The sequence below is a fragment of the Carex rostrata genome, chromosome 23 (genome assembly GCF_964058835.1).
Source record: "Carex rostrata chromosome 23, lpCarRost1.2, whole genome shotgun sequence".
Taxonomy (NCBI): domain Eukaryota; kingdom Viridiplantae; phylum Streptophyta; class Magnoliopsida; order Poales; family Cyperaceae; genus Carex; species Carex rostrata.
In genome coordinates, this window is record NC_135940.1 from 3117256 (window position 1) to 3144926 (window position 27671).

Sequence of the window (27671 nt, forward strand, 5' to 3'; positions counted from 1 at the left end):
TGCCCTTGGGTTTGCTTTGAAATTCATGCCAACTCAAATCTCAAACCCATCCTAAAAATCAAGAGAAGGATCTGCACGGGATGCCCTTGCCAGAGAGGATGAGCACTTGCATATAGGGGTACTGATCCAGGGAGAGCATTTCCAAATGAATCTTTACTTTTCTCGACTTACAAAATGATATATATAACACAAAAAAAGTATATATTTCTCCCTTAGAAAAATGCACACAAGTCATCACCAAAAAAAAAAATGCACACAAGTGATCCATAGTGCTCCTTTTCAGAAACTCTTTAAAAGCCATTACATCACATCCATATTATGTACAACTTCTGTATCAAGTAAAACACACTAAAAAAAATTGAAAAACAGCCCCCCAAAAAGAAAAAAAATATATCCAAAAAATTGCTTGCCAATTTTCCAATATTTTCTCTAGCTACTTTCAGTAGATAAAATTTCAAGCTCAGCCCACCATAGTGGCGAATCTCTTGGTATCGCCGCCTCTGGCGAAATCCTAGAAATCTCCTTCATCTGTTTTGCCACCTCAGCCACACTAGGTCTCTCCTCTGTATTAGGGTTTATACAAGCTCTAATCACCTCACATAAGGCCATCAAAAACTCCTCAGATATAGAATCATCAAGTGTGGGGTCCACCATTTTCATCAATGACCTCTTGCCTGATAGGTAGCTTGAAGCCCATAATACCAATAAACCCGTATCCGCAGAAAACGGTAACTTACCTGAAATAAGCTCCAATAGTAGAACAGCATATTTATAAACTATTGGCTCTTCTTCATCCAAGCCATTTGGGTCATCAGTGACAAACGGGTCTTTCTTGGTATCAACTCCAAACCCGATATCAGAAACCTTAGCAGCATAATCTTCAGAGAGGTAGATAGTGTATGAATTTAGGGTTTTTACCCTTGCAGGTGGGTTAATACTCTCTAGGTACTCCAGACAGTATATTATACCCATAGCTATACGCATACGTGCTGACCAGTCTAGTTGTTCAGCTTCTTTAACTGCATAGTACATGAAAAAAAATATTATTTTCTTCAAAGACAAACAAAAGCAACTTTTATATTTCCTATAAAGAAAAAGAACTGATTTTATCTTTGGAACAATTTCATATATGCCCCTACAAGAAGAGAGATACTTCACCAAATACTGATAAACTCTGGAAGATGTAGACACAACACCCTCTTTTCTTACTCAATTGTTGTAAATAAGAGGAATAATTTGGGTATATATACATTTTTCTGAACTTTTTCGGGATGTGAATGGTATTTGCAGGAGCATACATGAAGTTTCCTATATATTAGTGAGTAAGCGTGTGTGTGTGTGAGAGAGAGAGAGAGAGAGCTTACTGTGCAAATGTTCAAAAAGGGTACCATTAGGGGCATACTCGACCACTAACATACGCGTAAAATGATCATCGTCGTTACAGTAACCCAGCAGATTCATGAAGTTCTTATGGTTTATTTTCGATAAAGTTGATATCTGTGCCACAGAGAAATCAGAGATGAAGAATTCAAATTCAGAACCATAGATTAGTATTTGTAAATTTTATCACTGGATCAGAGCACAAGACTCTTTTTACAAGGCGTTAAAACGAAAAAGAACGGCTAATTATAATCTCACCTTTAGTTTAAATTGATTTTCAGATATGTCCATCCAGTTGTCTGCTGTCATGGTGGTAGAAACAACAGCAATCTCAGATCCATTCGATAGTGTCCCTTTGTAAATAGTGTGATCAGGTGAGGTCAATATTATATTGCTAAAATTTTCACATGCTGCGTCCAGGTCAGCGCGTCCCAGCGATGGTACACCTGGATTGGAACAACCATCTGACATTCCTTTATTTCCTCATAGAAATCTCAAAAGCTTACGTCCATATATTTTCTCACATTTCAGGATAATAAATTTTAAACCCAAACTCAAGATACACATCATATGACAATTTTTTTTTTTTTCCAGAGGGTAAGTACAAGAAAATATAAATAGGACCAGTATGCATATGCATTTCCTTAAAGAAAAACTTGGCCATTTTAAGTGCACACCCTCCAATTGATTGTTAATTTGCACATTATTTATATATATTAAGGCTCAAGCAACCTAAGGTGTCAGTCCAAAACCATACAAGGGTAAAACACTATACGACAAAATTTAGGTACCACTAATCTCTGTATAATAATTTTCTTAAACTCAAAATATTGTACTTTCATCCTCTGGATGTTGTTTTTTGCATGCGCTAGGTCAATGGAGGATTAATCTACTTTCTCCAAAAAAAAAAAATTTATAATTGTATACTTTACTACATTTTCAAGGTGGATATGTAAATCAGACCTGTTATCAAGGCTTTGCTGATGGGCCCGCTCAATCCAGTTTTCCATGGTACGATATTGACCTTTTTTCCTTTGAACAAAAACATATACAAAGCCAATAAGGCTCCTATAATAAATACTCCACCAATTGTCAGTCCCAATATAATAGGAATGTGAACATTCTTCTTGGATGGAGATTGACGGACTGGCGGTGGCGCGCCCGGTGGAGGTAACTCTGATGGAGATGAAGATGGAGAAGGATCGGGAGAGGGATCAGGAGATGGAGAAGGATCGGGAGAGGGATCGGGAGATGGAGATGGAGATGAAGACTCTGCGGTCAAGGATTGCAGCTGCCTCTTTACGATGCCGTTCTTTGAGTACCTGAAATAAATTGAGGCTTAAATCTTCAACAGATACCTAATTAACATAACAATAAAATGTCTAGGTACTTGTACAGATTGTATTTGTGAGGTAATATCAAGATGAAAAATATAAATGGACTTTAGAGAATTGACGTACCTTTTTTCTGACATCTCAAAATCATCTTGCTCTATGACTTCAGAAATAACAGAAAGTTCTTGCAGTTTGGGGGACAATTCACCAGAAATCATATTTCCATTTATTAATCTGAAAAATGACATTACATTATAAAAAAAGAAGTACAGTGTTTTTCAAGCAGAGAGGGAGTATATTAAACACTTACAATAGTTTTAGTGATAAAATGTCATCAAGTTTTGATGGGAGGGTCCCACTGAGACTGTTGTTTCTCAAATCTAATACCACCAATTGCTTCAATTCTCCAATCTCTCTTGGTATAACCCCGTAAAAAGAATTATTACTCAGATCACTACATAAAAAAAGCAAATATAAGGCCTAGAAGCATAAAATGCAGATTTTATTTTCTGACCTCCTTTTATCAAATGAGTGTAAGAGAAAAAGTTAAGAACTTAGAAGGGAAACCAGGGGTACCTTTACCAGCCAGTTGGTACCGATACTGTACCAGCAGCAATATAGTGGTACCAACTATATCAGATAGGTTTCATTTCAATACGCAGATCAGTGAAAAAATAACAAAATAAGAAGCAAGCATCTTTTTGAGGGTTACGTGACAGTAACTAGGGCTTGGTAAGGAATCAAGATTGTGATCCTTTTATCAGTTCTTAGTTCTGGATTATATGTAATTCAACTAAAAAAGGTTCATCTGAGTTTTAACCAAGTAGAAAAATTAACACAACATTAAGGGGTAAAATTGGAATTTAGAAAAACAAAATATAAGAATGCCAAATGCTTACACAATTCTCAAATGGTTGAGGTTTCCAATTTTGGGAGAGATCAGTCCATTCAGAGCAAGATCTGGCAAGTTCCTACCACAAAATTCTTCAAAATTTTAACAAAATTACATGACATTAACATGTAAAAGAAGTGAATTTCACTGAGAAATTATTAGAAGAAAAATGATAAAATGCACTAGAATCCATTTCCAACAACAACAAAAAAAGTATAACAGAAAGCTGAAAGCAAAATAATATTTCTGAAAAGGTAAATGAAAATTATGTTTTCGTCATTCAAAAAATGCACTTTTGCTACAAATAAAAAATAAAAAATTCAATTACTTTCCTAATGAAGGAAGCCACAAAAATGCACTTCTTTTCAAAATAGTATGAAATATAAACTTTTCACATAATATGATAAAAACAACAATTGATCAAAAACAAATTAAAAATTTTGAACCATCTGTACAGAAGGATTTGAGCTAAGGAGGAATTTGGTAAAAAAAACTTACAAAGCTACAACTTTGAAATCGTCAGAACAGACAACACCAAACCAAGAGCAATAATTATCCATAGCTCCATTTTCTCCCCAATTTGATAAAGCGTCATATGGATCATGCTCTATTCCTTCTCTAAACCTCAATAGATGACTTCCTGTTATATCACCAAAAAATAACACAGAGAGAAAAAAGAAATTAGATAATAACTGAGCAATCAATCCATTATCTGAATTTTTTTTTTTTTATAATAAATTTAGTACCTTCAGAAATGAAGGAAGCACCAAGCTGAAATCTTTCAATTACTAGAAAGACCAACAACAGCAAGCCAACTAATCGACCTCCTAAAATCCCCATCTTTCACAAAATGGAAAAACAACTTCTTCCCCTTGGTGAATCCGTACAAATGCTAAGAACAAAAGTTATAAATTAAAAAAAATTGAGATGAAGAGCTGGAATCTTTCAACTGCAAACGCTGAATGAATACAACGACTCGACGAAATTTGAGGAATCCGAATGCTTGTTTTTATTTCACAATCAATTCAACTGGATTTTTTAGTGGTGGTCTACTGACCCGCCCGCTCAATTTCTCAGAAGGAGAGGAGGGAGTGTTGGTTAAGTTAACAGAGAGAGAAAGAAGAGAGAGAGAGAACCCGAGGGAGAATGGGTCTAATCAATGATCTATGAAATGGGTATCGAGTTAAATTAGTCCAATCGACTTTTAGACCGTTTGATCCTCCTTGTTGTTTATTGTTTATATATTTTTTAACTTCCACACGATCTTTGAGACGGATCGAACGGTTTACATAGGATAGGACCTAATTTGGTCAGATGACCATCGGATCTCCTTCGCTCCTAATCTATTATCTCTAGTCTGTGATGTTTGTCTGTTTTGAACTTTTGATTGATTCCATCTAGAGAGAGGGAAGACTTTGACCTTGTAGCACTTGTTAGATCCATTCTCCATTTCAAACAGGCTGGATAAATCCATTTAGTGACAAAAATGCCAAATCAGTTTCTGAGAAATGGAGGCTTCATTTAAGAGTGTAAATTTTCAAGGTTCTTCATTTCATTGTATCCACTATCCACACAGTTGCATTTTATTCAATTTTCAACATTATTTGGATTTACCAAATCAAATAGTACTTAAATAAAATAATAGTAGGTTACCTTTTTTTTTTTTTTTTTTGGTAAAAGCAAGTTAAGACTATCACGCCCGATGTATATCATAGATTAAAATATCTTATTTAAAATATAAAAATAGCCAGGTCCAAGTTAGTTATATATTATTTTAATTTTTGTATAAAGTTAAGCGCTTGTCAAGATTATTTCTTTGTTTGTAACAAGACCAGTTCAAAACTATCTTACCTTTTAAAAATAAAAATAAAAAATTGTTGAAGTGATATTGAACCACAAGTAAAACGTGACCAGGCAATAGGACGTCCGTAGAGATAAGATTGAAATGAAAATAAACAAAAAAAAAAAAAAATGGTAGGTGAATATTACATTTCTTATAGTTCACACATTTTGAATGATCAAATTTTGTCATAATTTTAACTATGTTGCTTATACATAATTAATTGCTAAAACCATTATTATGTTGTTTGTTATAACCGTTTTAGTTATTCATATGATTTATGGATTATTTTATTTTTAATTTTGAATATGTAATAATTATTTCCAAAATTTTCAGCTTGGCTCATTCCATAACATATATAAGGAATATTAATTAAACTCCAAATTCCATCCCTAAATTTTTATAATTTGTACCACGTAAAATGTCAATATTTTGTAACTCTTAATATGATAATATCACCCTTGATGATGTCAACATTTTTAATTACTAGGCCTAGAATACTATTTTTCAAATCAATTAATGAGCAAATATTAACTAATTAATTTGATTACTTCCTCATAATACTTGATTTAATCAATAACAAATTAAGATATATAAAAAGTAGGGTTCCTATCAACAATACATCATTGATAGTTTTCAATTGTTTTTGTGATGACAGAACAAAGATCATTGTCATATATACCAGTCACTAATTATTTTAATTTAAAGTTTAAATTACATACAAAACATAAATAAATTTGAGAGCCAAGGGATTAGATATTTATTATGTATTAATTTGTATTACATTTTTTTTATTAGTTTACACATTAGCAACTTTTCAAAACTTTGACTAGTAATAAAATTACATGTCAATCAAATTTTTATAAAGTATAATCCGGAGTGAAATTGTTTGAATGGCCTCTATTTTTTTGTTTTTCATTTTCATATTTACAATATTTTTTCAAATAAAATTGTTTTTTTTTCCTTGCAATGGTATTGTTTTCTAACATTACTTGTTAGTAAATAATATCTCGGTCAGGTAATTACTTTGTTCTTCTAATTTGTTTAGCAATAAATGCGTGTAACTTTTGTGTCTACATCATTAAACTATTTACAGAATTAATATGGGACCTAGCTTTTTTAAGGATATATGTTATTTTATATTTATGAAGGCTTAATAATGGCTATATTAAAATTACTTTTTTCTGAAAAAGAATAAGAATTATTTATGTATTGGAATCAATCATTTGTTCATGTTTTGAATCTACAATCTCTCACATGATTATCTTATTCCATAAACAAAAAATTAAAAATTTAAACCTAGGTTTTCTATAATTGTTCATTTCACATATTTTCTTTTTAGCGGAATTGTGGATCAAACTATCCAACTATTTTAATATCAACAAAAAGTTTCCAAATTGAGTTCTAATTTTATAATTTTTTACACGAAGAACACTTTTTGTCACTAAATTAGACACTGATTCTCCTTATTCACGTAAAATTGAAGAGATTATTTGGGACTATACTGAAAGATTGTTTATGAAATTAATAAAAAATAATAAAACGGGGTCAACTGTTCGGTCCTGTCAGTGTTGGCCAAAGATAGAGCATTAACGGCCACTTTACGGATTTTAAAAGTAAATAATAATTAAATATTTAGGGACCTTTGTTTAATTATTTCTTTATTTGTTTACCTTTTAATTAATATTTATTGCAGCAATCCAAGAAAGAGCATTGAACTGGTCTAATAAAATCAGCGCACCTTTTAATATATTTATTTTGGGACCTTTGTTTAATCAACGGCTCTCTTCCAACGCTCTGATTTTTGGTGGAAATTGTTTATACAATTATACTTTATACAAACAATAGCAAATATTTATACCAAGATGTAGAGTACATATTTATACCAAGGTGTAGAGTACACCGATATTTTTATTCATAAAAAAATAAAAAATAAAATATTAAAAATAACAAATTCGTTTCTTGTAGGTTGGGTTGTCCCATGGCATTCCACTTCTTCTTTTTTTTTCTTTTCCTGGGATGGCGTCCCACTTATGAATTTTTTTTTGTTTTTTTTTTCACAGTCTTAAATGTGCCATGCTCCCACAGGGACGCCATGGGCCCCTACTGCCTTTACATTTTTCAAATTCTCACACGATATTTCTTATTTTTAATATTTTTTATTTTCCTATGTATAAAAATTTCGGTAGAGTACAACTAGGGTGTTCATAAGTTCATCAAACATTTTTGTGAACTCAACTCTAAAAACTTTCAAATTGACTTCAAATGACGAATCTGAACAGTTGAAATCCGTCTACCTTACGAGAGATGCGTCTACATGCAAATTTTGAAATGTTTGAATTAATTTTGTATAGAGTCAAGTGGTAAAAAGACGTTCGAAAAATCAATGCATTAAAATTAATATATAAACCTTCTATACCAAATTAATTCGAGAATTTAAATTTTTGCATATAGACGCATCACTCGTGAGGTAGACAAATTTCAACAATTCGAATTTATTATTTAAAGTCAATCTATTAAATTTTATAATTAAATTCACAAAGATAGTTGGAGAACTTAGAAACACCATAATTCACTCCTAAGATGTAACAATTTATTATCTGACAGGATTCTCATAGAGTTATATAGACATACTGTGTAAATTATTTGTAATTTTTTTTGAATTATTTGCAATATTTTAAACTTATTTATTTTCAAAACTATATATTCATATAAATTCATCAACCCGCTAAACTCTTATCCAAACTAACTATATTTTGCATTTTAACTATTTATATTCACTATTGAACTTTTCTCATTATGGCTAATATAACATCAGTGTCATTTAAGTCTATATAACACTAACTCCAAAATTTATCGAATCGACTTCAAATGGTGAATCCAAACCGTTCAAACAGATTTACTTCATTAGTTGTGCGTTTATATGCAAATTTATAAAAATTTTGAATTTATTTAGTATCAAGTCAAGCGGTCAAATGAGTGATTTTTTAAGTTAATTTTAATACATTCATTAAAAAATATTTATACAGCTTGATTTGATACTAAAATAACTCAAAAATATAAACAATTTACATATAAACGCATCACTCATAAAGTAAATTAGTTTGAACGGTTTGGATTAATCATTTAAAATCTATTTAATAAATTTTGAAATTAATGTCATATGATACCAATATTATACTAGCCAAACTCTATTTTATAATTATAACTATTTTCTATCATGCTGCGCTCATGTTTGAGTTATATATTTATAATAACTATATCAAATATTTATACAACAACTCTTCATTGACTGAGGGACATTTCACCGTTTCAAACAGTGACACACTAGAAAAATAGTGATGGAGATAACAAAATTTATTTTATAAATAAGCTTGTTTTTTTTAATCAATTCCGAAATTGTTAAGAATTTTGTTTCTCTGTTTATGCTGGTAAGATTTTGGAATAATATTAATGGAATTAAAATTATAAAATTGAAGTAATTTAACTGCGTCATATTGCTTATATAGACTTGCAGTGTAAACTATTTGAGGTTTTTTTTTTCTTTCTAACTATTTGGAATTTTTTTTTTAATTATATCATATGAATTCATTTCCGCCTTCTTCTGATTGGCACCAACGCCTCTCATGTTAACTTATAACAATTCAGTTTTAACTATTTATATTTACTATTTAGTTTTTTTATATTCATCTTTATAATTATTTTATCATCATTTTGCACTAATGTTAGGGTATTTATTATTTAGAATAAATAGATAAAATATTTATACAACTAAATTTGAACTCTTCAATGGAGGGACACTTCACCGATTGAAATAGTGACAGGCTAGAAAGATAGTGATGGTGATAACAAAATTTATTTTAGAGATAATTTTTTTTTTTATCAAATCCGAACTTGTTAAGAATTTTGTTTTCTTGTATTGATCTGATTTTCAAAGAATAATGTAATTAAATTTATAAATTAAGTAATTTAACATGCCATTTTGGTACTATAACCTTAACAACATTTAGATCATACCGATATATATATTTTTTTGAATTATGATTGGAAATCACCTAATTGAATTTCGAACCTGTGACATTTATGACATTACATATCGATATGCTTGTAATAACACAAATAGAACAAAAAATAATCTGTGCGAAGAACATTGTCTTTGCCACTCATCTACCTCACAAAACTTTATAAAGTGAAAATTGCAAAATTTATCAATTGCGGCATTAAATAACTCATATTTTTGAAAATATTTCAAGGTAAATAAATAGCTCCACAAAATATGTAGGATCAAATCAACCATCATAGTAAAAGTTAGCACCAATCTATTGACCAGAGTCTAAATATTTTATTCCAGTGGATTAATTAATCAATACAATCAATAGAGATATGATAAGATTGGCATATGATTAATTTGGATAGATTGAGAGGAGAATGTAATTTGACCGTTTGTGGAGAACATGCCATGTGATCAGGCGTAGATCCAGCTTCCAACCTATTTCAACAAAGCACATGGATGGAGGGGATCATTGTACATAATTAAATTTAAATCATTGCAATTAGGTTAATAGAAATGAGGTTTTATAAATCAATTAGATATCTCCACAAATTTTCTAGGGTGTAGGCAAGAATGGAAATTACTTGAGTGGAAGAAATCTCATTCATTCGATTTTTTTTCTCTTTTTTTTTCATTTTAATCGGACGGCTCGTATATGTTTGTACTGCAACGGTGTAACGCATGAAGAATTTTGCGGTAATTGTATTGCATTGCTTACCATTATACATGTCTTTAAATAATAAAAAAAGAAAGATACTTGTTTATGGGAAAATTTAACTGAAAGTATTTTCTTTATGAAAATTGTCTTCTATTAAGAAAAATTATATAAATATTTTTCAATGTGAAATTCGAGAAGTAACCCTAGTTATTATATATTGGTGAACCAAATTTGAACTATGTAGAATGATATAATGGGAATTTTAATGAGCTCGTTGTCGACTTGACCAATCACAAAATCTAGATTACTTCAACTTATACAAATTAAAGCAGTAAAAAAAAAATTGAAATATTTTAACGGTGCTAATTTAAAAAAATAAGATAAAATAAATTTGGTGCAGATATGTAATGCTCGGCTGCAATTGGGTCGTGATAAAATTCCTGCCACCGGTCGTGAAAACCCATTATTAGTCCACATAGCCCACCATAACAGGCCCAAAATTGCAAAACAGTTCTCATCTCGGCCCAAATAAAAATTGCAAATTCGAAACGGTGACACTCGAAATCGCCTTCGCTATCTGACTTAATTAGTTACTTAAATTGATTTAATAGAAAAAACAAAAACATTCCCTTTACTCTCCTCTTTCTCCCTCTTCTCTGTCTGACCTCCTCTGTTTCTTGTACAACTCAAGAGAGGCGCCTGTATCCTCTCTTTTCTTCTCCAAGGTTTCTCTCTCTACTCTTATCTTGCATTATTTCTGGTTCAGGTTTGGATTTAGTTCGTTTCTTTTTAACAATTTGATGTGAGTTATGGCAAATGTGAGTACCTCAATTGATTTGAGGCGGATCTTATTAGTCATAGTGGATTGTGATTCCACGAATAACAATCTTACTAGTCTGTGTATTTGTAGTTTAGGTTTCTTGGAACATTCTTCATTTTGTAATTGGATTCATTTAGGTTTCTTGGAACACTGCTCTGTTTCTCCTTACTGATGCACAAGAAGGACGAAATTCTCATTACCATCCGTTGCATTGATAAGTGATACAGTACTGATTTGGTACCAATTAGGCTGGTTTACTGATGCATTGTTAATTTTTGTATTTGATCTCTTGCACCTGTTCAGATTGTTATGTATAGCATATGATTTCTATTTTTGCATTCAATATATGAATTCCAATAACTATTATAAGCTCCCTATTTCTATTTCATTGATTGGCTTTCTAAGATGACTTTACCAGCCTAAATCTCTATTTTTGTATTTTGAATTCCAATAACTATTTTAAGATGACTTTCTAATATGACTTTACCAGATTGTTATGTATAGTCTTATGATTTCTATTTTTGTATTTTTCTTTTCTTAGGTCACTAGATTGGCTTTCTAAGATGACTTTACCAGCTAAATCTCCATCGTCATGTCCTTCAAACAGCACTGATGAATGTGCTACCTACATAGAAAATAAAATTGAACAACAAATCGAAAATGATATTGAAGAAGAAATCAAAGAAGAAATAAAAAAAGAGCACAAAGAAGAAACTAAAGAAGAGATTGAAGAAGAGATAAAAGAAGGAATCGAAGAAGAGTTTGAAGATGAAATAAAAAAAGCGATCGAAGAAGAGATAAAAAGACAAAACGAAGAAGAGGTTGAAGAAGAGATCAAAGAAGAGTTAAAAGAAGAAATCGAAGAAGAGACGGAAGAGGAGAATGAGCTACAAGAGCAAAGGTATTCCATGCTTTCCCCTACAATTTTTGAATTTTCATTCATGTCCTGGTTAAAGACTAATATTTCTTTTGGCCTACAAACATGGGGAAGGATAGTTAAAAGATGTTTCAAGTTTTGTATTTCAAAAATCTTTCAAGATGAACGGCAAAGGGTAAAATAGATAATCTTTAATATTTGAAGGAATAGATGATATTTCTTATCTTGTATGGATGGCTGTTTTGCAGTGTCATAAATTGACATTTCTCCTTGACAAATATTGATTCCTCAGAAGCTCAGATGTATTTTAATGCTTGTGCAGAAACAAAAGAATAAAGTTTACGGATGAAAGTACCAATGAAGAAACAGAGTCAGAGACAGAGGAGGTGGACGGAGAAATTAGCGATGGTATAATTTTTAATTACGGTATCTGTGAGAAAAGTTCATCCACTGCATTGAGCATTACTGGTAAAATTGCATGGTCTTATCCAATGTGATTTATTTAAATGGATTCTTTTTCAGCAGCAGGTAATGTCAAATGCTCTCATCCAGTCGTTATAAAACACTTATGCTCACACTGTGGTGAGGTTGTTGAAGAAGCTCGATCGAGTGTGTCTTTGAAATATATTCACAAGGTATACCTTCTCACCAAATCTACAACTAATAATTCTGATCAGTCAAACTATGAAAGACCTAATTGTTTTAGAACGTCAGGATTTGAGGGTTGAAGCATCAGAGATTGAGAAGTTAGGACAAGAGTATATGAAAGGCCTTCTGAAGAATAAGAAACTGATATTGGTTTTGGATCTAGACTACACTTTGCTTAACTCGGCTAGATTCACTGATATTATTAACAAGGAGGGTTATCTATTAGATAATCTCGAAGATGAAGGTAAAACATGAAGCTGTTTTGCCCAAGAACTAGAATATCAAAGTTAAATTATCCATTGGTTTATTCTGTTGCAAACTACTAAATTGAGTTATGGACAAACTGAAGCCAAATTTGATTAAAACTAGGATTTATATGAATAAATTTATGAGTGAGCCTACGGTAATATGCATAGCGCATATTGGCCTGCACTATGGACTCAAATCTTCAGTTTGAAAGTCCTAACGGTTGATCTGAACCATTCAAATATCTGTTCAAATTAATGAAGACCAGAACAATGCAACTAGTTATAGAAAGAGCAAGTAATTGTACACTACAGATACCACGCTTCTAGTACTTATTTGTATTTTGATATATAACAAATCAGATGACCTGAACCAAACACTCTATATGATTAAGCCATACCACATGCTGACGAAGCTGCGACCCTTTGTTCATACGTTCTTGAAGGAGGCCAATGATTTGTTTGAAATGTACATATACACAATGGGCGAACGGGGTTATGCTGACGAATGTGCAAAGCTGCTTGACCCTAAAGGTGTGTATTTCCCCTCTAGGGTGATCTGTAAGTCCGACAACACCACAATGAATCAGAAGGGGCTTGACGTTGTGATCGGATCTGAAAATCTGGTGATTATTCTTGATGATACCGAAGAAGTAAGCTCAAGTTGTTATTTTATTTTATTAATTTTTCTTTTGTCTGGATAAAAAGAAATTGCTGCAACTATGATTCTTGAGTCACTATACCATTATTTTCTTGGGCGCTCATTTTTCTTCAGTAGAAGATTTGTAAGTGACTTTTTTGTGCTGATTTTGGTGGCATCTCATTTTCTTTCTCAATCCCAGGAATGACAGCAGAGAATTCATAATTTATTCTTCTCTGACAGGTTTGGCAGAAGCACAAGGAGAACCTCATTCTAATGAAGAGGTATTTTTTCTTTGCTCATGGCGCAAGACACTACAATACTGGCAGTGAATCCCTATCGGAGGAAATAGAAGATGAAAGGGAATCAGACGGGATCCTTGCTAGTATTCTTGATGTTCTAAAGCGGGCCCATAAACTATTCTTTGACCCGGTTAGCATCACTGCCTACTTACATAACAACCTGTGTAAAATTCTTGCTGAAATTTTCATGGAAAAACCTTGTACCTGTTAAAAATTGCTAGTCCTCAATAAAATTGGTTTTTGATTGGTTACTTGCTTTTGCAGGAGATTCAAATAGATCTTCCTTCAAGAGATGTGAGAAAGGTGATCGCAGCTCACTCTTATTTAGCTAAATTGGTTATTTTCTCAATGATGTATTCTCTGATGTCTCTTTCTGTTCCTTGTTTTTATTTTTTGATAAAACTCTTTCTGTTCCTTGTTTCTGTAGATACTGCAATTAATGAAAATGGAGATACTACAGGATTGCGACATTGTGTTTAGTAATGTATTCGCTTCCAAAGTGTGGCCTCGAGAACAACCGCTTTGGAAATTTTCTGAGTCCATGGGGGCCAGATGCTTTAATGCCATGACTGATTCGGTGACACATGTCGTGGCAAATGTCCCCACCACCGGGAAGGTAAAGTGGGCAAGAGAAAACAACAAGTTTGTGGTCACCCCTCAGTGGATTGAGGTGGCCAATTACACCTGGAAACGACAGAAAGAGGAAGATTACCCGGTGCTTGACAAAAATGACGACTCAGTGCTTGACAGAATCTTTTAGTAGCTTTTTATTCATTTACTTGACCATTTTTGTAAACAGTGCCTGTTAGGTGTTATTGTACAGGGAGGGAACGATGCTTCAGCTTCTTATGGTTGCAGTAACTTACACTAACAAGATCAATTTTGGGTTTTCTTTGGTTTGTTTGTATAATTTAAAAATGAGAAATTAGAGATGTCAAGTAGAAATGTGTACAGATGAAAATGAGAAAATAAAGATCGAGTCGTAGACTTCGATTTCTTTGTGTCAATTTGTTCACCTTTTTAGTTAATTATTCACTCACACCTTTTTAGTTAAGAAAGCTTATAAAACAGATAACATTTTTTTATTAGGTAAAAGTAAATAATATGCATTCTATATTTACATATGATCCACCAAAAAATAATGAATATGATTTAATTTAAGTGCAAATGAATAATATTCGGCTGGCAGAAAAATAAGCTTCCTCAAAACTATATAATAGTGCATCTTGATACAAAAATGCAAATAATGAACAACTGCAGCAACTTCGTTTGGCTGCAGCTCTCCAAACAAGTTAACTATTTGTTTAGATGGATAGAAAATCACTTGATCTTGACTAGGGGTGGCAACAAACCGATGAACCTATCCTAGTTTGAATTTGATTTTTAATATTCAAACCGAACTGGGTTTGAGCAGTAAAAAAAAAAATTCGCATTTAATTGAAATAATTTTAACGGTGCTAATTAAAAAAAAAAGATAAATAAATTTGTTGCAGATATGTAAAGCTCAGCTGCAATTGGGTCGTGATAAAATTCCTGCCGAATAAATACAAAAATAAAGACTATTTTTACGTAGGTTGTAATTAGTGATTACTGATTAAATAAATATAAACCCATTCTTAGTCCACATAGCCCATAACCAGTAGCTTCCCATAACGGGCCCAAAACTAAAAAACAGTTTTCATATCGGCCCAAATAAAAATTGCAAATTCGAAACGCCTCCTCTATCCACTTAGTTAACAAAAAAAAAAAAAAAAAAACATTTCAGCTTCACCTCGGTCAATTTTACTTTTACCTCCTCTGTTTCTTGTGTTTCTTGTGCAACACTGCAAAGGCAACTAAGTGGATTTAATTCGTTTTTTTCACAACCGGAGGCGCCTGTATCCTCTCCTTTCTTCTCCAAGGTTTCTCTCTCTACTCTTATCTTGCATTATTTCTGGTTGAGGTTCAGATTTAGTTCATTTTCTTTTAACAATTTGATGTGAGTTATGGAAAATGTGAGTGCCTCAATTGATTTGAGGCGGATCTTATTAGTCATAGTGAATTGTGATTCTAAGTTTAGGTTTCTTGAAAATTCTTCATTTTGTAATCCTATTCATTTAGGTTTCTTGGAACAACACTCTGTTTCTCCTTAATGATGCGCAATAAATAAGTCAATGTAGTAATCATCCATTGCATTGATAAGTGATACAGTCCTGTTCACTACTGATTTGGTACCAATTAGGCTAGTTGACAATTGCATTAATGGTTTATTTCATTTTTGTATTTTATCTCTTGCACTTGCTCAAATTTCTTGGTTTGAAAGTATGCTGGATTGTTATTTTTGCATTCAATTCATATGAATTCCAATAACTATTCTAAGTTCCCTATTTCTATTTCATTAAAACTTGTAATTTTCTTTTCTTAGGTCACTAGATTCGCTTTCTAAGATGACTTTAGCAGCTAAATCTCCATCGTCATGCACTCCAGGCAGCCGTGATAAATGTGCTACCTACTTAGAAAATGAAATTGGAAAACAAATCAAAGAAGATATTGAAGAAGAAATCAAAGAAGAAATAAAAAAAGAGCACAAAGAAGAAACCGAAGAAGAGATTGAAGAAGAGATCAAAGAAGAAACTGAAGAAGAGATTGAAGAAGAAATAAAAAAAGCTATCGAAGAAGAGATAAAAAGACAAAGCGAAGAAGAAGTTGAAGAAGAGATCAAAGAAGAAATCGAAGAAGAGACGGAAGAGGAGAATGAGCTTCAAGAGAAAAGGTATTCCATGCTTTCCCCTACAATTTTTGAATTTTCATTCATGTCCAGGTTAAAGATAATTTCTTTAGGCCTACAAAGATGGGGAAGGCAAGTTAAAAGATGTTTCAAGTTTTGATTGTAGTAAAAGAATATCTCAAGATGAACAGTGAAGTGTAAAATAGATAATCTTTTATTTTTGTAGGAATAGATTATATTTCTTATCTTGTATGGATTGCTGTTTTGCAGTGTCATAAATTGAGATTTATCCTTGACAAATATTGATTCCTCAGAAGCTCAGATGTATTTTAATGCTTGTGCAGGAACAAAAGAATAAAGTTTACGGATGAAAGTACCGATGAAGAAACAGAGTCAGAGACAGTTGAGGAGGTGGACGGAGATATTAGCGATGGTATAATTTTTAAGTGCGGTATCTGTGAGAAAAATTCATCAACAAAGTTTGAATTCGACCATTTGCGGTTTTATCCACTACAATGAGCATGACTAGTAAAATTGCATTGTCCTATCCAATGTGATTTATTTAAATGGATTCCTCTTCACCAGCAGGTAATGTCAAATGCTCTCATCCAGTTGTTATAAAACACTTATGCTCACACTGTGGTGAGGTTGTTGAAGAAGCTCGATCGAGTGTGGCCTTGAAATATATTCACAAGGTATACCTTCTCACCAAATCTACAACTAATAATTCTGTTCTGTCAAACTATGAAAGACCTAATTGTTTTAGAACATCAGGATTTGATGGTTGAAACATCAGAGATTGAGAAGTTACGACAAGAGTCTATGAAAGACCTTTTGAAGAATAAGAAACTGATATTGGTTTTGGATCTAGACTACACTTTGCTTAACTCAGTTAGAAGCGATGATCTTACTTTTGACGAGGCTTATGTATTGGATTATATCGATGATAAAGGTAAAACATGAAGCTGTTTTGCCCAGAAACTAGAAATTCAAAGTTAAATTATATATCAATTGGTTTATTCTGTTGCAAACTACTAAATTCAGTTATGGACAAACTGAAGCTAAATTTGATGAAGACCAGAACAATACAATTAGTTATAGAAATAGCAAGTAACCAAACTTCCAGTACTTATTTGTATTTTGATATTTAACAAATCAGTTGACTTGAACCAAACCCTCTTTGAGATTAAGAAATTCAACATGCTGATGAAGCTGCGACCCTTTGTCCATACCTTCTTGAAGGAGGCCAATGATTTGTTTGAAATGTACATATACACAATGGGCGATCGGAGTTATGCTGATGAATGTGCAAATCTGCTTGACCCTAGAGGTGTGTATTTCCCCTCTAGGGTGATCTGTAAGTCCGACAGCACCACAAAGGATCAGAAGGGTCTTGATGTTGTGATCGGGTCTGAAAATCTGGTGATTATTCTTGATGATACCGAACGAGTAAGCTCAAGTCGTTATTTTATTTTATTAATTTATATTTTTGTCTGGAGGAAAAAAAAATTGCTGCAACTATGATTGCTTGAGTCATTACTCATTATACCATTGTTTTTATTGGGCGCTGGTTTTTCTTTAGCAGAAGATTTGCAAGTGACTTTTTGGCTCAGATTTTAGTGGTACCTCATTTTCTTTCTCAACCCCAGGAATGACAGCAGAGAATCCATAATTTAATCTTCTCTGACAGGTTTGGCAGAAGCACAAGGAGAACCTCATTCTAATGAAGAGGTATTGTTTCTTTGCTGATGGCGGGAGACACAAAAGTACCTGCAGTGAGTCCCTATCGGAGGAAATGGATGATGAAGAGGAATCAGAGGGGATCCTTGCTAGTATTCTTGATGTTCTAAAGCAGGCCCATAAACTATTCTTTGACCCGGTTAGCGTCACTGCCTACTTACATAACAACCTGTGTAAAATTCTTGCTGAAATTTTCATGGAAAAACATTGTACCTGTTAAAAATTGCTAATGTCCTCAATAAATTGGTTTTTCATTTGTTACTCTATTTTGCAGGAGATTCAAATTGATCTTCCTACAAGAGATGTGAGAAAGGTGATCACAGCTCACTCTTATTTAGTTAAATTGATTATTTTCTCAATGTATTCTCTGATCTCTCTTTCTGTTCCTTGTTTCTGTAGATACTACAATTAATGAAAAAGGAGATACTACAGGATTGCGACATTGTGTTTAGTAATGTATTCGCTTCCAAAGTGTTGCCTCGAGAACATCCGCTTTGGAAATTTGCTGAGTCCATGGGGGCCAGATGCTTTAATGCCATGACTGATTCGGTGACACATGTCGTGGCGAATGTCCCCACCACCGGGAAGGTAAAGTGGGCAAGAGAAAACAACAAGTTTGTGGTCACCCCTCAGTGGATTGAGTCGGCCAATTACACCTGGAAACGACAGAAAGAGGAAGATTACCCAGTGCTTGACAAAAATGACGACTCAGTGCTTGAAAAAATCTTTTAGTTTTTATTCATTTACTTGACCATTTTTGTAAACAGTGCCTGTTAGGTGTTATTGTACAGGGAGGGAACGATGCTTCAATTTTGGGTTTTCTTTGGTTTGTTTCTAGAATTTAAAAATGAGAAATTAGAGGTGTCAAGTAGAAATGTGTACAGATGGAAATGAGAAAATAAAAGAGTTGTAGGATTCGATTTCTTTCTGTCAATTTGTTCACCTTTTTAGTTAATAGTTATTCACTCACACCGAATAAGAAAGCTTATAAAACAATGTAAGCACAGATAACATTTTTTTTTTATTAGGTAAAAGTAAATAACATGCATTCTATATTTACATATGATCCACCAAAAAATAATGAATATGGTTTAATTTATTTAGTACATACCAAAAGTGCAAATGAATAATATTCTGCTGGTAGAAATAAGCTCTCCTCAAAACTATATAATAGTGCATCTTGATACAAAAATGCAAATAAGAACAACTGCAGCAACTTCGTTGGCTGCAGCTCTCCGAACAAGTTAACTATTTGTTTAGATGAATAGAAAATCACTTGATCTTGACTAGGGGTGGCAACGAACCGATCCGAATCGAACCTATCCTAGTTTGAATTTGATTTGAATAAGATTCGAACTTAACTGGGTTTGATTTGTTTCGAATCGAATTTGCAAACTACATATTTTTCGAATTGAAGTCGAATCAAATTACGAACTAAATTTTTTTTTAGCAGCCCTAGTTATACCGGTAGTTTATACATCACAACTTTCTTTTATCTTTTAGGAATTCACACTAATGGATTATGAGCTAGTTTATTAGCTGTTAGATGCTACAATCATGTCAACTGAGCATAGACAAGTGCAAGACTGATCGCTGCTATATTAACTCTCACAATTGTCACTAGGGTACTCAAAAAAGAGTTTCAGTGTAACATCAAAGTATGAAATGAGTATTTTTAAATTGAAAAATTGTTCATGAAAAATACTGTAATTGCCACAACAAATAATCGTAAAAAGAGAATTAAGTACAAAAACTGAAATATGCAGTAAAACAAGTAATCGTATAAGAACTGAGTGTTTTGAGAGCCAGGGAGAGTCGGCTAGGTTAAATTATGACTCTCTATCTTGGATTCTAATTTCATCAGATAAATGAATGACCGATGTTATTATGAGATTCGAATCATAAAAGTTCGCGAACCCATTTCGATCGAACCAGATCTAGTTTGAATTTGGTTATAATTAATTTCGAATCGAACCTGGTTTAGTTCGTTTCAGTTCTAACTAATTTCGAATAGAATTAACTCAAATCAAATTCGAATCGAATCACGAACTACGAATTTTTTTGCCAGCCCTAATTGACTATCTAAAAAATTAATAAAAATTTAGTCTTCAACTTTTAAGTACATTTCATATATAGAGATCATGTTGAACGTATTAATTGTTTGGACTTTGAAAATAGAGATATTCATTCAAAGTAGGACCAATATATGCTATGCATATTAATATAGCCTCACTAGTGTGTGTATATATTAATTTTTGGAAAGAGACTGCGAAAGTCACGAGAGAGGCTCGAACTCTCGACCAATGGGTATCCAACGGTACAAACCATGGAACTAGAGGTGCTATCGGGTCGGGTCGGGTTCGGGTACTATTATATTTGGATCCGTACCCTAAAAGTGTTCGGGTCCGAACTTCGATCCATATACTTATTTGTTTCAAATCGGGTCGGATCCAGATCCGGATACCTATCTACCCGTAGATATTTCGGATCCAGTCTTTCGGTTCCGGGTAGATAGATAACCATAACTTGTTTATGAATTATCGGATCCGGTTCAGATACGGGGCGATTCCGGATCCATAGCGGGTATAAGTCACAACTCCAAAGCATTTGATAAATTATTTACATTTAAATATAATTATAATTTCTTAAACATCTCATATAATAAATCATTACAATATAAATTAAAAACTGCTACAAAATAAAAATTACACTATTAATCTTGTTCATAAATAATAAAATATATCATGCTACATAGCAAAATAAAAATAATAACTCTAAATTATTAGTTATCTATCTAAATTAAAAAAATACTATCATATTGATTCAACATTTGCAAGTACATTATCTCAATTACTATTTTGCCAATCATTGTAACAAATGAGAGCTTCAATTATTGATGCCTCCAAACTTGCTTGTTTGTCATCAATTACTCTGTTACCTGTGCTAAAAGCGGATTCTGAAGCTCATGTGTGTATAAACATAGCAAATTGAATTGGAAGTATCATATATTAGATTAGTCATATGAGCAGAATTTTTTTTTATATTAGTAAAATATAGCACAAAAGAACCGAGCTTGTTAAGGCCATAATTAAAAAGCTAGTGTAAAACAACAGCATAAACCTGGTTAAGTTTTACCAAGCTATAGCACAGCTGAAATATATTATCTAACACAAAAACTTGATGCAGAGTTATTAATATATATTTTATTGGATATTTATACGGGTATCGGGTCGGGTTCGGTTATGGGTCGGATAATTAAATGATACCCATATCCTACCCATTATAGTATCGGTTCCGGTTCGGATCCGGGTCGGATATTAAATTATTAATTTTTGTAATTGTACCCATAATTTAACCGGTTATATTTTTTAAACCATACCCTATCCAAATTAATCGGATCCGGGTCAGTTCCAGGTCGGATCCGGTTCGGTTCTGAATCGGATCCGGGTAATCGGGTAAAAGTAGCACCTCTACATGGAACATAAGGAGATGGAATCACTTTCCAGAGTGAAACGTGGCCTAATCTGACCCTATTATCTCTGAAGTAATTAAGATCTGGTCCATGAAATAAAAGTTCGTTCCTTTCTTTTGCCCGTTTTATTTAATTCAATTTCCATGGGAGTGGGACCCACTTCCAAACCGAGGTACTTGGTTCCCTTCGGACGAAAATTCGATGTACTGAAATGTTCTGAGAATTTCTGCTGTCGCCATGTAAACTTTTGAAATAATTAATATTTTTTTATCAATATATTATAATATTTAATATCCATCTGTAAATTTAATATTCTTTCTTCTATTCTCTTTTAATTATTTAACATATTTTATTTACGAATATAATCTCTGATTTTAACTGAAAATGTCCATTAATTTTGAATGTCATCTTCCTCGATTCCTCCATGTACTTCATGCTTATTTGAAGAAGATCACACATAAATGTTACCCCAGGTTCTACCTCGTATGTGTCTGTCTCAGCAAAACCAAGAAAATCAGAGGACATATTGATATTGGTCAATTAATTAATTTTTAAAAATAATTAAATAAAATGTTAAAAAATTAAAAGGAGATAAAAGACATAATATTATATTATTATGGTATTTTGACGGATAATTCGTCTATTTCAAAAGTTTACATGGCCACACTAGAAATTGTTCCTACACTAGAAAAGTTTCCACACAGAAACAATAATAATTACGTATATTTCCTTCTAAAATTTATAATATTATATTTAGCCTTCAAGCTTCAAAAACTCAAAATTTACCCAATTTCTTGAATTTTCTATTAAAACTCATTTTATAAAGTACCCATTTCATCTTTTATTAAAAAAAAAAAATAAGAATTATGTTCCATGTTTAAGATGCTATGCTGCCTTGACTGATTCGGTGACACATGTCGCGGTGAAGGTCCCCACCACTGGGAAGGTAAAGTGGGCAAGAGAAAATAATAAGGGCTTGTTCGGCCTCCAATTGGGAATGGGCATAGGCACAAAAATTGAACTGAAAAGTATTGTTTCCGTGAGAAATTTTTTTTTTTCCACAGAAACAGTAACGAGGCTGAATAGAATCTAAGTCTGTCTTCGGTGGATTGAGGCGGCCAATTACCTCTGGAAACGACCGAAAGAGGAAGATTTCTCAGTGCTTGACAAAAATGACCAGTGATGGCCTGATAGGTTCTTTTAGTAATTTTTGAAATCTGTGCCCGTTAGGTGTTATTGTACAGGGAGGGAACAATGCTTCAACATTCCTGTGGTTGTTTAGTTGAGCAGTACTTGCTGTAACAAGATCAATTTTGGGTTTTTTTAGCTTGTTTCTAGAATATAAAAATGAGAAATTAGATGTCACTGGAATTGTAGAAATGTGTACAGATCAAATGATATTCTTTGCTGGCGGCTCAAGGCCCAAATTTTTTATTTTTAATGAAAAGTTACATGAGAAAATAAAGAGTAGTTGTAGGATTCAATTTTTTGTGTCAATTTGTTTCACTTGTTTAGTTAGTAGTTACTCACTCACAGCTCATTCTACTCAACCGAATAATATTTTACAAGAATGTAAGCATAGAGAATCCTTTTTTATAGCAGCGCTATAGTGTGCTATTTAGAATTTGCATTTTATTCATTACAAATTTACAGTTCATATTGGTAATAATAAGCTATCGTCAAAACTATGTACAATACATCTTATTTAAAAATGCAAAAAATGAATAACTAGAGTACATTTCCAAACAATAAATCATATAATAGTATAATAAACTACTGCATCTCACCTGCATGTTTATTACAACTATATTGTAAGAGCTGCACATTAAATTACCTAAAGAACTGAATTATTTCTTCCCTCTTTCAAGTTCACTGCTCTGTATACACTAATTGTGAAACATAGAGTTGAAAATTTTGTTAGTACTTTGAATCTTTCAAAGGCAAGAAATTTAATAAATCTCGAATTTTCTTTTGTATGAAAAGTTTTAGAATTGCCATCCAGGGATTTTGGATTTGAGCAGTAAAAAAAATCGCATTTACTTAACGGTGATAATTTAAAAAAAAAAAAAAGATAAATAAATTTGTTGCAGATATGTAATGCTCAGCTGCAATTGGGTCGTGATAAAGACTATTTTTAGGTAGGTTGTAATTAGTGATTAGTGATTAAATAAATATAAACTCATTCTTAGTCCACATAGCCCATCACTAGTACCTTCCATAACGGGCCTAAAACTAAAAAAACAGTTCTCATCTCGGCCCAAATAAAAATTGCAAATTCGAAACGGTTGAACTCGAAACAGCTTCACCTGAATCACCTCGGTCAATTTTACTTTTACCTCCTCTTTCTCCCTCTTCTCTCTCACCTCCTCTGTTTCTTGTGCAACACTGGAAAGGCAACTAAGTGGATTTAATTCGTTTTTTCCACAACCGGAGGTGCCTGTATCCTCTCCTTTCTTCTCCAAGGTTTCACTCTCTACTCTTATCTCGCATTATTTCTGGTTGAGGTTCAGATTTAGTTCGTTTTTTTTTAACAATTTGATGTGAGTTATGGTAAATGTGAGTACCTCAATTGATTTGAGGCGGATCTTATTAGTCATAGTGAATTGTGATTCTTAAGTTTAGGTTTCTTGGAACATTCTTCATTTTGTAATCCTATTCGTTTAGGTTTCTTGGAACACTCCTCTGTTTCTCCTTACTGTTGTGCAAGAAATAAGTCAATGTAGTAATCATCCGTTGCATTGATAAGTGATACAGCACTGTTCACTACTGATTTGGTAGCAATTAGCCTAGACAATTGCATTTATGGTTTTATTTCATTTTTGTATTTTATCTCTTGCACTTGCTCAAATTTCTTGGTTTGAAAGTATTGCTGGATTGTTATTTTTGCATTCAATTCATATGAATTCCAATAACTATTCTAAGTTCCCCACTTCTAATTCATTAAAACTTTCTTATCAATGAAAAAACGTAAAATGGCACGTTGCCATTTTACCCTAAAAAAAAATTCATTAAAACTTGTATTTTTTCTTTTCTGAGGTCACTAGATTGGCTTTCTAAGATGACTTTACCAGCTAAATCTCCATCGTCATGCTCTCCAGGCAGCCTTGATAAATGTGCTACCTACTTAGAAAATGGAATTGAAAAACAAATCAAAGAAGATATCGAAGAAGAAATCAAAAAAGAAATAAAAAAAGAGCACAAAGAAGAAACCGAAGAAGAGATTGAAGAAGAGATCAGAGAAGAAACTGAAGAAGAGATTGAAGAAGAAACAAAAAAAGCAATTGAAGAAGAGATAAAAAGACAAAGCGAAGAAGAAGTTGAAGAAGAGATCAAAGAAGAAATCGAAGAAGAGACAGAAGAGGAGAATGAGCTTCAAGAGCAAAGGTATTCCATGCTTTCCCCTACAATTTTTGAATTTTCTTTCATGTCCTGGTTAAAGACTAATTTCTTTAGGCCTACAAACATGGGGATGGCTAGTTAAAAGATGTTTCAAGTTTTGATTCTAGTTCAAAAATATCTCAAGATGAACAGGGAAGTGTAAAATAGATAATCTTTTATATTTGTAGGAATAGATGATATTTCTTATCTTGTATGGATGGCTATTTTGCAGTGTCATGAATTGAGATTTATTCTTGACAAATATTGATTCCTCAGAAGCTCAGATGTATTTTAATGCTTATGTAGGAACAAAAGAATAAAATTTACGGATGAAAGTACCGATGAAGAAACAGAATCAGAGACAGTTGAGGAGGTGGATGGAGAAATTAGCGATGGTATAATTTTTTAACTACGGTATCTGTGAGAAAAAATCATCCACGAGGATTGAACTCGACCAGTTGCAGTTTTATCCACTGCATTGAGCATGACTGGTAAAATTGAAAGGTCGTATCCAATATTATTAATTAAACAGATTCTTCTTCAACAGCAGGTAATGTCAAATGCTCTCATCCAGTTGTTATAAAACACTTATGCTCACACTGTGGTGAGGTTGTTGAAGAAGCTCGATCGAGTGTGGCCTTGAAATATATTCACAAGGTATACCTTCTCACCAAATCTACAACTAATAATTCTGATCAGTCAAACTATGAAAGACCTAATTGTTTTAGAACATCAGGATTTGATGGTTGAAACATCAGAGATTGAGAAGTTAGGACAAGAGTCTATGAAATACCTTTTGAAGAATAAGAAACTGATATTGGTTTTGGATCTAGACTACACTTTGCTTAACTCGGCTAAATGCGATGATCTTATTCTCGAGGAGGCAGCTTATCTATTTGATAAGATTGAAGATGAAGGTAAAACATGAAGCTGTTTTGCCCAAAAACTAGAAATTCAAAGTTAAATTATCGATTGGTTTATTCTGTTGCAAACTACTAAATTGAGTTATGGACAAACTGAAGCTAAATTTGATGAAGACCAGATTCACCAGAACAATACAATTAGTTATAGAAATAGCAAGTACTTGTACACTACAGATACCAAGCTTCCAGTACTTATTTGTATTTTGATATATAACAAATCAGATGACCTTAACCAAACCCTCTTTGAGATTAAGAAATTCAACATGCTGATGAAGCTGCGACCCTTTGTCCATACCTTCTTGAAGGAGGCCAATGATTTGTTTGAAATGTACATATACACAATGGGCAATCGGAGTTATGCTGATGAATGTGCAAATCTGCTTGACCCTAGAGGTGTGTATTTCCCCTCTAGGGTGATCTGTAAGTCCGACAGCACCACAATAAATCAGAAGGGTCTTGATATTTTGATCGGGTCTGAAAATCTGGTGATTATTCTTGATGATACCGAACGAGTAAGCTCAAGTTGTTATTTTATTTTATTATTGCTGCAACTATGATGCTGGTTTTTCTTTAGCAGAAAATTTGCAAGTGACTTTTTGGCTCAGATTTTAGTAGAAGATTTGCAAGTGACTTTTTGGCACTGATTTTGGTCGTACCTCATTTTCTTTCTCAACCCCATGAATGACAGCAGAGAATCCATAATTTAATCTTCTCTGACAGGTTTGGCAGAAGCACAAGGAGAACCTCATTCTAATGAAGAGGTATTGTTTCTTTGCTGATGGGGGGAGACACAACAATACCCGCAGTGAATCCCTATCGGAGGAAATGGAAGATGAAGGGGAATTAGACGGGATCCTTGCTAGTATTCTTGATGTTCTAAAGCGGGCCCATAAACTATTCTTTGATCCGGTTAGCGTCACTGCCTACTTACATAACAACCTGTGTGAAATTCTTGCTGAAATTTTCATGGAAAAACATTGTACCTGTTAAAAATTGCTAATGTCCTCAATAAAATTGGTTTTTCATTTGTTACTCTATTTTGCAGGAGATTCAAATTGATCTTCCTTCAAGAGATGTGAGAAAGGTGATCGCAGCTCACTCTTATTTAGTTAAATTGATTATTTTCTCAATGATGTATTCTCTGATCTCTCTTTCTGTTCCTTGTTTTTATTTTTTGATAAAACTCTTTCTGTTCCTTGTTTCTGTAGATACTGCAATTAATGAAAATGGAGATACTACAGGATTGCGACATTGTGTTTAGTAATGTATTCGCTTCCAAAGTGTGGTCTCGAGAACAACCGCTTTGGAAATTTGCTGAGTCCATGGGGGCCAGATGCTTTAATGCCTTGACTGATTCGGTGACACATGTCGTGGCGAATGTCCCCACCACTGGGAGGGTAAAATGGGCAATAGAAAACAAGAAGTTTGTGGTCACCCCTCAGTGGATTGAGGTGGCCAATTATACTTGGAAACGACAGAAAGAGGAAGATTACCCGGTGCTTGACAAAAATGACGACTCAGTGCTTGACAGAATCTTTTAGTAGCTTTTATTCGTTTACTTGACCGTTTTTGTAAACAGTGCCTGTTAGGTGTTATTGTACAAGGAGGGAACGATGCTTCAACTTCCTATGGTTGCAGTAACTGACACTGATAAGATAAATTTTGGGGTTTCTTTAGTCTGTTTCTATAATTAAAAATGAGAAATTAGAGATGTCAAGTAGAAATGTGTACAGATGAAAATGAGAAAATAAAGAGTTTGTAGGA

At 33.0% G+C, this 27671-nt stretch overlaps 2 protein-coding genes and 1 pseudogene across 4 annotated transcripts in view; 2 read left to right on the plus strand and 1 right to left on the minus strand.

The window, feature by feature from the left end:
* The window catches only part of LOC144575187 (RNA polymerase II C-terminal domain phosphatase-like 4), a 67027-nt gene extending 39579 nt beyond the window's left edge, over positions 1–27448 (plus strand). The window contains exons 2-9 of the mRNA XM_078325303.1: positions 11517–11876; positions 16739–16827; positions 16980–17089; positions 17169–17346; positions 17554–17843; positions 18085–18273; positions 18409–18447; positions 27116–27448. Coding sequence (XP_078181429.1) covers positions 11517–11876; positions 16739–16827; positions 16980–17089; positions 17169–17346; positions 17554–17843; positions 18085–18273; positions 18409–18447; positions 27116–27448 — 1588 coding nt within the window. The remainder of the gene's footprint in view (positions 1–11516; positions 11877–16738; positions 16828–16979; positions 17090–17168; positions 17347–17553; positions 17844–18084; positions 18274–18408; positions 18448–27115) is intronic.
* LOC144574754 (protein MALE DISCOVERER 2-like) lies at positions 261–4702 on the minus strand. Of its 2 annotated transcripts, none has more exons than XM_078324803.1 (9): positions 4353–4702; positions 4105–4246; positions 3614–3685; positions 3025–3168; positions 2841–2948; positions 2344–2702; positions 1639–1844; positions 1365–1497; positions 261–1019 (listed from the first exon to the last, which is right to left on the minus strand). In XM_078324803.1, exons 1-9 carry the CDS (start codon positions 4444–4446, stop codon positions 430–432), a joined length of 1848 nt encoding a protein of 615 aa, XP_078180929.1. In that variant the 5' UTR covers positions 4447–4702; the 3' UTR covers positions 261–429. The 2 variants fall into 2 exon arrangements, with proteins under 2 accessions (XP_078180929.1, XP_078180930.1); XM_078324804.1 differs by having other exon boundaries at positions 1639–1826; positions 4353–4699.
* LOC144575145 (RNA polymerase II C-terminal domain phosphatase-like 4 pseudogene) lies at positions 12537–13901 on the plus strand (annotated as a pseudogene). Its single transcript, XR_013518371.1, has 3 exons — positions 12537–12744; positions 13109–13398; positions 13629–13901. The product of XR_013518371.1 is annotated as an RNA polymerase II C-terminal domain phosphatase-like 4 pseudogene (transcript).
* Positions 27449–27671: the final 223 nt, after the last annotated feature.